Source organism: Octodon degus, unplaced genomic scaffold (genome assembly GCF_000260255.1).
Source record: "Octodon degus isolate 3935 unplaced genomic scaffold, OctDeg1.0 scaffold00035, whole genome shotgun sequence".
Classification (NCBI taxonomy): Eukaryota; Metazoa; Chordata; class Mammalia; order Rodentia; family Octodontidae; genus Octodon; species Octodon degus.
This window is the reverse complement of record NW_004524611.1, coordinates 3,577,645-3,588,864: the sequence shown is the minus strand read 5'-3', so window position 1 is coordinate 3,588,864 and position 11,220 is coordinate 3,577,645. Positions and strand designations below refer to the sequence as shown.

At 51.4% G+C, this 11,220-nt stretch overlaps 1 protein-coding gene across 1 annotated transcript in view; it reads left to right on the top strand.

The window, feature by feature from the left end:
* The first annotated feature begins 918 nt into the window (after nucleotides 1–918).
* Nucleotides 919–11,220, top strand: part of Abca13 (ATP binding cassette subfamily A member 13) — a 448,352-nt gene continuing 438,050 nt past the window's right edge. The window contains exon 1 of the mRNA XM_023714440.1: nucleotides 919–987. Within this exon, the coding sequence (XP_023570208.1) occupies nucleotides 919–987 (69 nt within the window). The remainder of the gene's footprint in view (nucleotides 988–11,220) is intronic.

Genomic DNA, 11,220 nt, shown 5'->3' with positions numbered 1-11,220 from the left:
GTGCTGCTAGTTACGAGTTAAGTAACATGTTGTAAAGGAACATTGACATCCGGTTAAGACATAAATTCAGGGCTATGAGGGTCGAGTCCGGTGCTGAGGCCTGTCACCCCATTTCCTGTTACAAAAGCTGTATCTTGAGTGTTTGCAGCTTGCGAAATGGAAGTCCGCGAGGCAGGGTTGCCAGACACTCTTCTGACCACCGTGTGGGCTACGGGAACTCGGGAGGGCCTGGTGTACAGGCTTGTGGAGCACCCAGTGCCCAGCTGAGTCCCCTGTGCCCCATACGTGCGCGAGTGTGCAGAGGCGCACGGGGCTACGGGCGACCCCCGGGCTTGCCCAGCCCCGCCCCGCTGGCAACTGTGTCTCTCACAGCCTCGTGGGGGAGCACGTGGGAGCACGTGTACATTATGCTGTGGCAGCTAACTAACTCCGAGCCACGACCCAGAGCGCCCATCTTTGCTTGGCAGCCTCTGCCATGTGAGCGCCCACGTGGAACAATTTTGGTGAATTTGAGGGACAGCTCATGTTTCAGGAAAGGAGAGGAATAATTCCGTCTGATGTACATCAAGAGAGGGAGGCCATTGTGGGAAACACGGGCCTTGTACCTCATGGGGTGCTTCTGTTATGTGAGGTGTGGGCAAGCGTGGGCCCCTCTGTGCTTGTGTCCAGGAAGGGCTCGGAGGCAGCCCATGGGAAGCCAGCCCTCCCCGTTCCTGGGCAGCTCCCACAAAGCTAAGATTCCTCAGCGGCTGCAGCACCCGAGGACATTTGATGCCTGCTTTCCTCTGTCCAAATAATCTCTCTTGCATTGTATGCTCTAGTGGGATTGACTAATAGGTGACATGCCTCTGCCTGTGCCAGCAGATATAAGTGGCGCTCACAGGCGGGCTTCCTGGCCATGCGCAGGGAGCAGCAGGCATGGGACGTGCTGGGCTCCAGTTCCGAGCCCTCCTCTGGAAGAACGGACTTTGCCGACTGCGGCACCCGGTGAGTGCTGCCGTGGGCTCCCCAAGGGCCCGGTGGTCTGCAGAGAGATGGGTCCCCGTGTGCGTGGCTATAGCTGCCCCACGGCAGGCAGGCGCTGTGTCCTCACAGCAGGGCCTCGGGAAGGCTGGCGTGTGCATCAGAACCTACCCCAAGGGCCAGAGCAGTGTTTCTCACAGAAGAGCCCAATAGAGCAAGTGCAGCTTGGACCTTTGGTAGGGTTCTGGGTGTCAGTTGTGAAACCTGAATTGCGGATGGTCTCCTATAAGGGACAAGACACCGAATGCAGTTGATGAGTGAACAGAAGGCCCGAGGGCTGACCTCAAAGTGCACCGTCTTCTTGGTGTTATCCTTTGATGTTGCAGTTTTAGAGTTAATTGGTGTTTTGGTAATTTTATTTCAACGACATCAACATAAGTTTCTTAAGTAGCTTGGAATTGCCAGACCTAACTTACGGGAATGCTTATGAAAATCCTGTAAGTTCTACTCCGCTGCCTCAGTGGAGTAGAACTCAGTTATTTATTATTATGATTGGTGGTTCTTTATTCCTTTTTTTGGTATCAGGGATCAAACTTAGGACCTTGTGCTTGCTAGGCAGGCGCTTATACCACTGAGCTATGTCCCAGCCCAGTTGCTCTTTACTCCTGATGCTACCAGACAAACATTAAGCCTGCCGACTTCGTTTTTAGCAGTTAGATCTATACAGATTTCTATTATTTCTGCCCATACATAAGAGATTTATTTTCTGCTGACAAATTCTCTCATTTTGAGACAGTCACTGATTAATGTTGAATTTCATTTTGCTGATGACTTAGCTGGAATATTTTTCCTTAAAGGAAAGAGAATGGGAAAAGAGATTGTTTTCTTTCCTTTGTGCTATCAGAATCAGAACAATTTTCTTTTTTTTTTTAATTTTATTTATTTATGTGTGTGTGTGTGTGTGTGTGTGTGTGTGTGTGTGTGTGGCCAGTTCAGCCCACCAGGGTGCTGGCTGGCATGTGGTGCTGGGGGATTGAACCATGGTCCCTGTGCTTTGCTAAGCTTGTTCGAAGTAGGTGCTTTAGACCACTGAGCCATCTCACCAGCCCCCAAGAATCAGAATAATTTTCATAGGAAAACTGATTGTACCAAAGTTTTTAGATCAGGAGTGAGCACGCAGGCTTCATGCTCTGAGGGCTGTTCGTCTGGCTAGGTGGGTTTCCATTCGCGATGGTGTGCTCTGTTCATGTCTAAGGTTGTCCTGGGGACCTACGCCACTTTTCCCAGCAGGGAGTGTTCCGAGGGTCGCTGGCTTCCTATGCACTGTTCTTTCTCTTCTATGTTTGCAAACCCGGAGCTCCAGGAGTGGAGACATGTCTGACGCAATCCTCCTCCTTACTGGATACCCAAGAGGTTTAAGATTGCACAGTTACCACAGCTGCAAGGGAGATGGCCTCACTGGCATAATTTTGTCCGCTGATTTATATGATAAATGTTTATTTTTAAAGCTGACTTCCTAACTCCATCCTGTGTTAGCTTTCTGTTTGGCGTTTTGTTTGCCCAGCACGCCGCAGGTGTGCCAGTTTGTTCATACCCTCTGACTCCCGCCTAAGCCCTGGGGGAGTCAGGCACTGTTCCTTGTGTGCCCGGCACTCAGACTGGCATGCAGTGGATGCTTAATAAATGTTGCTGAAGAGCAAAGGAGGAGGAATCAAGTATACATTTATCATGTTTGTTGCCTCTCCACTGGGTGAACAAGACAAATGTGTGTCCTGTCCTATAAAAACTGGAGTGAGTTTTGAGAAAATTGACCAAATGTACAATTAGACATTGAAAGAACCCATTTCTAGGGTTGTAGCCTGCAAATGTCCCCACACAGAGAAGAAGTGATGCGGGCACAAGGCCATTCATTGCGTCACTTCTTACGCTACCAACATGGTAGAAACAGCGCAAGTGGTTTGTGTGTAGAGCTCGGAGCCTCCTGCTTGCGCTCACATCCCAGTTTGGCACAGAGGAGGTAGCTCACTCAGGCAAAGTTTTTGGGGGGCTCTGCCTCCTTAGGAGATGGGATTATTGGCCTGGTTCGAGTGGCTTGTGCATGCAGTATGCTGCAGTGGGGGCTGGCGTGAGTCAGAGCTGTCTTGTGAGGCTGCAGTGCTGGGCGGGTAGAAGGGACCTTGAGCATCGAGGACGCAGAGCAGGCACTGCGAGGAAGCAGGATGCAGCTCAGGGCTTCCGGCTTGCGTGCCTCAGGCAGCACAGACGCCCAGTGGGCTTCGGATGCGAAGACGTTTCTACCTCCTGATCAGTTGCAGCGGAAATATTGGGGCCTGGCCGCCCGGTGAACATCTGTAACCTGCCCTGCTTTTCCTAGCTCTCCTCTGCGCCCCCGTGAGGAACTATGAATTCTACGCTCTTTCCCTTATGGAAATGGGCAGGAACCAAGCAACCAACCCAAGGGCGTGAAGGGCCTCAAATAAATATTTCTTTCATGAGCAGGAGTCATTATTTGCAAGATGAAGGAAGCTTGTCTGCTTTACATTTAGTTCAAGCAAACCCTCATTTTATTATTTTATGATCATAGTTCCTTTAAAAAACATCTTATTATGAAAATTTCACAGAGGGTTAAAATTCCACTGTTTTTGCAAAAGCTTCATGCATATAAAAGCATGTCTTAGTACTTATTTTAATCCCACTGGTTTGTTTCCTCTTGATTTCTATTTGTTGCATAAACAGCACCAGGGAAGCTTTTAAAAGAAGCATCTAAAGTTCCATTGTGCGAATTCTTTTGCTTTTTTGTGGTCTTTTCTTGTCATTAGGCAGAGAGCATGCAATCATTTTCCATAACTGAAATCATAGTGCTTTTCTTCACTTAACATAGAAGTTCAACACTTTTTTTTTTTTTTTTTTTTGGTGGAACCGGGGATTGAACTCAGGCCCTTGCACTTGCCAGGGAAGCATTTATTCCACTGAGCCATCTCCCCGGCCCACCTCAACACTTTTTTTTAAAAAGGGGAACATCATTTATTTGAGGCACTAACGCAGCAGCAGAGCACCTGCCCTGTGAGGGTTGTGGGTCTGACAGGGGCTCAGCTGAATCTGGGGTGGGGGCCTGGAGCTGGAGCCATTAATAACACCCTGAAGTTAGTGCCCTGTGTGTGTGCAGAAATACCAGGGTGGGGGGCTTTCTTGGGTGTCCCCACAGCACCTGATCCTGTCCTGCCCTTCCCATCATGTTCCCCCGCAACAGCCTGCCCAAAGGACCTGGGGCTTAGGTGTTCTGCATGTGTCTACAGGGCTGAGCTCCATCCCTATGGCCCTAGGACTTCAGGGGACATGGCTGATCCCAGAAATGAGGTGGCTGGAATTGGGGCAGGGGTGGGCTGGGCCAAGGCGGTGGAACAGGCACGAGGAGGCGTGGGGTGCTCCAGTAGCCTCCCGGTATCTGGAGGGGGGCTGGATTTCGTTCCTCATCTGGGTGAGCATGGAGCACCAGGTATAGGAGGTCAGGGCCAGCCACAGCAAGGCTGACAGCAGGCTGAGCAGGAGCCGGAGGCTCGGCAGTGGGGCGCCGGCCTGAGGCCTGCTTCCAGCAGCGCTGATGTTACGCAGGGAGTTCGAGCAGCATGTGGAGCCCACTTTTAGCCTTTTTTTTTTTTTTTTCAGAACTGGGGATTGAACTCAGGCCCTTGTGCTTGCCAGGCAAGTGGAGCCCACTTTTAAAATGCCCATGTTAACACTTGGGCTAGGGGCCGGGGCGAAGGCTCAGTAGAATAAGCACTTCCCTGGCAAGAGCAAGGGTCTGAGTTCAATCCCCCGTTCTGCCAACACCCCCGCCAAAAAAAACCCCAAACATGCAAGAAAAAAAAAAACAAAAAAACCCAAAACAACAACAACAAAAAGCAATAAACACTTGGGCCGAGGCAGGTAGGGGAGAAGCCCTTTTTCATGCTGTGGCGTGAGGGCTGACGCATGCTGTGGACAGCACTGTTCCTGAAATCACGCAGCAGGGACCTTTCTTGGGGTCACTGGGCTCTGCCACGATGCGCTGCCTCACAGGAGAACCAAAGCCCTGGGCTCCAGACCTGGGCCTGGAACCACTGAATCTGCGAGCTGAAATACTTTTTCTTTGTAAGTTGATTATTTGGGGTATTTTTTTTTTTTTAATTTGGGGTATTTTTAAAAATAATGAAAGAGCTGACTCTGCTGATCACTGTCCTAAAAACCCACGGTTCACTCCCAGTGATGGCCTGGGTGGGGCTGGTGCCGTGCCAAAGCTGTTCCGGAAATGTCCTCCTGCCATGCAGGCTGCACCACAGACCCCAGCAACGGGCAGCCCAGGTTTCTCCCACACATACAGCTGTGCCCTTCTATGTCTAAAGGCCATAGCGCCACAAGGCCTACGTCCTCCTAGAAATAGATAAGTCATGGCAGCCTGCTCAGCTGCTCCCTCTGGTCGCTGATAGCCATTTCTCCATGCAACCCAAGGCGAAGTTTGAATCCAGCTCTCCCACTGGAGGGAGCGCTGTCAGCTCACCCGTCAGTCTGAGCCTCGCTGTGTTACTGCTTCCCAGAAACCTACTTTGGGGTTTTGTCCTTACAAAAGGACTCTTGGGGCTGGGGATATAGCTCAGTGGAACAGCACCTGCCTGAAAGAAAAAGAAAAGAAAAAAGTAATCTTGGACTTCACCAGTTTTCTTCAATAATTCAAGGAACAGATTTTATTTTATTTTTTTAAGAACCGGGGATTGAACTCAGGCCCTTGCGTTTTCCAGGCAAGCACTTATTCTACTGAGCTATCTCCCTGGCTCCTCAAGGAACAGATTTTAAAAAATCTTTTGTTTATTTATCTGGCACAGGGTCTTGCTTAGCAGCTTGGATTCGTAGTGATCCTCCAGGCTCAGCCTCCCCAGCACTGGGATTACAAGTGTGCTCCACGATGCTCAGTTCTGGGGTCAGGACAGCATGCCTGGGTTTCCAGGGCCGGCACAGCATGCTGTACCAGGTGTCAAACCCGGGTCCTCGCACTTGCCAGACAGACACTTAGATCAACAAACTATCCCCCAGCCCAAGGAATAGATTTTCACTTTTTTTTTCAGAACCGGGGATTGAACTCAGGCCCTTGCGCTTGCCAGGAAAGCGCTTATTCCACTGAACCATCTCCCCAGCCCCTTTTTAAAACTTTTTTTGTTTTTCAGAACAGGAATAGATTTTCAAACTGAGACCAATTATGCGAAATCTTGGTGCTCCTGGATATGTGTGTTTTCCTTTCTAACCAGAAGAATCTCGGATTTCTTTGAGATTTTCCTCTGCCACTGAATTGCAATGCTAAAAGGCTAACTTGGTATTGAGAAATAACTTTCTCAAACAACACAGTAACCATAATTCTTACCTATTTCTGAATTTTAAGTAATTATAGATAAGAAGCCCCAGAAGGCCTCAGATGGTTTCCTGTCTGTTTTTTGCGCAGTTATGAGTTATAACTCATCAGTTGTTTGCTGTCAGATCTGCAGTAGGGTCTGATAAGGAAGCAAGAGGTCGGAGGTCAGGAGTTGGATCTCTGCCTGGAAGTCAGGTGGGAAAAATATCTCCAGTGACCATGAAAGGGAGGAGTCCCTGGAAGATGCTGCAGTTATGCTTATTAATTAATTAATTGGGCCGGGGAGATGGCTCAGTGGAATAAGTGCTTCCTCGGCAAGCACAAGGGTCTGAGTTCAATCCCTGGTTCCGCCAAAAAATAAATAAATAAATAAATAAATAAATAAAAATAAATAAATTTGGGCCGGGGAGATGGCTCAGGGGAATAAGTGCTTCCTCGGCAAGCACAAGGGTCTGAGTTCAATCCCCGGTTCCGCCAAAAAATAAATAAATAAATAAATAAATATTTATTAATTAATTAATTAAATTTTTTTTTTGCGGAACTAGGGATTGAACTCAGATCCTTGCGTTTGCCAGTCAAGCGCTTATCCTACCGAGCCATCTCCCCGGCCCCTCTTAATTTATTTTTGAGACAGGGTCTTTCTGTTAAGTTCAGGCTGGCCTTGAGCTCACTGCATAGCCCAGGCTGACCTACGAACTCATGGTGATCCTCCTGCCTCAGCCTCCAGAGTGCCGGGGTGACAGGTGTGTGCCATCATACCCAGCCAGTTGAGCATTTAATAAAACAGCAGAATAACTTTATATTAGGAGCCTCCACCCCACCTCCAGAACTTGAGTGTAAAAACATTAACTGTATGAACAGAGTAGTGCTGCTTGTGTTTCTAAAGGTGGCAGGGACAGCATGACTGGTGTGTGGATTTTAGGCATGATGAAGTTCAGTACCACGGGGACAGAATCCTGGAGCTAAAGCTGGAGGCTGAGGTTTGCTGGGGGTCTTCATTCCTGTGGAGTCCTACTGGGCCCCTGGTAAGAGGTTTCCCACCAAGAGAGATTTCTCCAAAATGATGGTGCTCGTGTTGTCTTGTGGAACAGTTGGGGGACATCTGTATGTATGACCAGGTCCACAGACAGTGGCAGCCACAACAGAAGTGCACGGTGTCAGGCTGAGGTGGGATGTCCCATGTCAAGGTGGTGCCTGGGTGGCTGCTCCGACGGGTGGCTTGTTCGAGCCCTGGGTTCCCTCACATTATCTTCCCCCCGTGTTTGTCCGTGTGTATGGCTTTCTTTTGTACTAGGATATTGTCACAGGGGACCTTGCCCACCCTGCTCCCGTGAGACCTCACCTGATCTAGCTGTCTGCAGTAGCCCTGTTCCCAAATAGGGCCATGCTCTGAAGTGCGGGAGCCTCAGCTGTAAGGGTGAGTTTTAGGGGACAGCTCAGCCCAGCTCCAGCCTCAGGGGACCCCTCAGGTGCCTTGGACCTCAGGTCCACCACCCTGCAGGGAATCCAAGGACGGACATTCATTAGCTCCTGGGTTCTGCCTCACAGGCTGCCTAAGGGGCTGGGGTTGTGCCCAGACTGACGGCGTCTCCCAGGTCACAGCAAGTCCCCCTTAACGGCCAGCGGTTGTTTGTGTTCATAGACCGGCTGAAGGAGGTTCATCTCGCGGGCATGGTGGGGATCCTGGAGCTGTGCACAGCTGGCTTCTGCAGCAACACCAGAGTGCTGGGGCCACAGGTGGCCTTGCTGGTGGCAGGGCCCTCTCTTGGCAGGACCTGCGCCCTGTTGGTGCACACTAGTGCTGTCCTACTCAGATCCCTCAGGTGGTGCATCCACCCATGAGCAGGACATGGGGAGAAACTGGGGAGTGTTTCCAGCCGTTTCTAGCCCAGGGTGCAACCCAGGGGCACAGCGCAAGCCAGCACAGTGCTCCCGTGACTGGAGACCCCTGGAGCCTGGGGACCTCCCTTCCTGCTCAGAGGGGAGTCCAGGGCACTGCTAAGCAGTGACCTGCGTCCAGCAGCTGGGCATGCCTGGCTGAGGGAGCCCCATACACAAGCACCGGGGTCCCAGGGAAGGTGTGGGAGCCCCCATCTATGCCCCATGTTTCCAGCACTTGCAGGACGTCCCCCACGTCCAGTGATAGGGGCACGCGGGCTGCTTTCGCAGGGCTTGGGGGAGTCAGGAAGGCAGAGCCAGTGATCATGCCCCTGCTCACTCAGTCTAGAGCCTGAGGGGCCCTGGCCGCTGGGCTGCGCTGGCTCTGAGGCCTCACTCTGTCCTGGGCCCTGGAGAGCGAACTGTCTGTCGTCGCTGGCAGGCTACTCTAGGTCATTCTGGAGTGTCACAGTTTCCCAGAACAGCTAAGTAGTGCAGTAATCTAATGACTGAAAAGCAAACATGCTTTTGTGCCTTTGGGGCCCCCAGCAGGCATGTGGGCAGTTTGCTCTCTTCCTGCTCCTGATCGAGGTATCGGCGGTACCCTCCGCACTTGATCTTAATCTGCTGCTAATCTCTCAGGTTAGCTTTGATTTCCTCTTGGCCTCTCTGGGCACCAGCGATTACATAACATGGGCGCACACAGCTTTGCAGGAGGCCCCTGCAAAAAGAAAGAACAGAAAAGAAAGATCGCAGTCGAAGCTCTGTGTGGCCGTAAATACCCTTTGTGTCAGGAATTCTAACCCGAGTGTAAGACTATCCCTGCTTGTAAAGGTGTTAAAAAAAAGAACACATTTCAAAAACAAGGCGTTAGAGTTCTTACTCTGAAATTTGATCTTTTGCCCAGGTAAAAAGGAAAAAGTCCCTAAATTTCTGTGCTGCTCCTTTGCTGACGTTGGGAGCGTGTCCGACAGTGGCTCATGTGGCTCTGTGGATCTCAGGGAGTCACAGCCTTCCCGTCTGCCCAGCGGAGTGGGATCTTTCTTCTTCCCAAGTTCATTCTAGGCAGCCCAGGTGCCCTTGTTTGGTAGGAGGGGGCTTCCTGCAGCTGCTGGAAACACGGGGATCCGAAGGGACTCCTCTCTCCCAGGAGACTTCTTCCCCTTCTCCTGCCTGGGTCTCTCAGAGCTGCCTGGGGGTCCCTTGGGACCACATAGGTGCTGTAACCACAGCTCAGGTGGGGTGCAGGCAGAGAGCACCTCAGGCTTGTTTCTGTGAGATTCCGAGAGTCTTGGAGCCAGAGGCTGTCTGGAACCGGCCAGATGAAGTGCACATTCCCTGTGCCTCAGGGGGACTGTGGGGTCCGGCCAAGGGACATGTGTGTGTTCCTGTGTGCTCCGCTCTACCTGCCCTGGGCCCTTGGGTACAGCTCCTTCCCAGCTGCCTGTGGCCACCAGAGGGCTCACTGGACGGGTGCCACCCGAGCGGTCAGACTGCAGCTGTCTCCTGCTGTGGACTGGGCCCCACCTGGGGTGTGCAGGCCGCCTGGCTCCCCTGTTGCACCTCAGCTGGAGGTGGGGCTGTGCAGGAGTCGGGAGTCATACTTGCAATGGACAACTACTGGGTTGAGAGGGAGGAGCTGGGTGTCCTAGCCTGATGGGGTCCCTGCTGAATGCCAGCACCCAGGGGCTGCTCAGAACTCTCTGTGGGATGCTGGGCGCTGCACTGTGCTCCCAGTCTGTCCCCCTGCCTTCCCCGGCTTGGCTGATTGCCATCCAGTTGTCCTCTTTCCCACCTGAGAATCCCACATTGTTCAGTCTGCTCAGAGCCTGTGCGGCCCACTGCTCACAGGCGGGGAAACAGCCCTGCAGGGCCAGGGAGGGCCGCGCTGCACCCTTCATGCCCTTTGGCTCTGTGAGCTCCAGGCACCCTGGCTTAGGGGGAATTCTGGGGTAGGAGCGTGGGCTTTTACAATTTGGAAACTGCTTACGGCTTCCAGGAAGATTGTACCACTACGCAGCCCCTGCCGGGGATTCACCTTAGCTTGGGTAACTCGGTCACTTGCCTCCTCTGGGTCCACGCAGGACGAAATTCCTCCTTACTCTTCTTTCCAGTGCTCAGGCTTTAGCAGAACTGGGGATTGAACTCAGACTGTTGCATTTGCCAGTCAAGCGCTTATCCTACTGAGCCATCTCCCCGGCCCCTAGTGCTCAGGCTTTTACCTCAGCATTTGACCAAGAAGTGCTAAATAAATGACACTGAATCAATGCTGACAGAATACCTGTTGTTTCAATGGGAATTTTAAAAAAGAGGAAGAAAAGAGAAAAAGACTTTGCCCACTTCTTTTTTCCCTCGTTTCCAACTAACACAAGAGTTTGTGAGAGCTCTTCTTGAGGGGGAGGTTGTGGGGTTTGCTGGAGAGACCTCTGGAAGCCTGGCCCCTGACCCCGGAGCACCAGGCAGCAGCTCCCCTTGGCTGTGGTCAGGAGCTGGTGTTGACCTGTCCCTGCGCCCACTCAGGCTTTGTTTAGCCACTGTGTTAACTCTAGACCTTTTCTGTAGCCCTTGACAGCAAGGCCCTCAAAATCCTTCTGGGAAAACCCCTACTCTGCTCACCGAGTAGAGAGACACAATAGAATTTCGCCTTGACTGCAAAGCCCTTTATTTGCAAGGTAGGGCGGCCAACTCATTATATCCTTCGCTTCAGCTTCCTTGATATCCTAAACTTCTCAGGATGATTTCCTCCTCCGAGGAAAGGAGATCTGGTGGCTAGCTGCTGCCGCAGGGGCCTCTTATTTCTTCATTCACTGGCAATTTTATTTTTTATACTGAAGCATTTCATTCTTTGTGATTTTCCTGTGTAACTAAAAACATACAAGCATGAGCCACTTGGGCATTGAAAAATGGATTTAAACTCCGGCAGGTGGATGGTTTGGTTTGAGTGAGACACAAAATCACTTCTTCTTTGTTTTTTCCTCCCCCTCCCCCTCCTCTCCCTC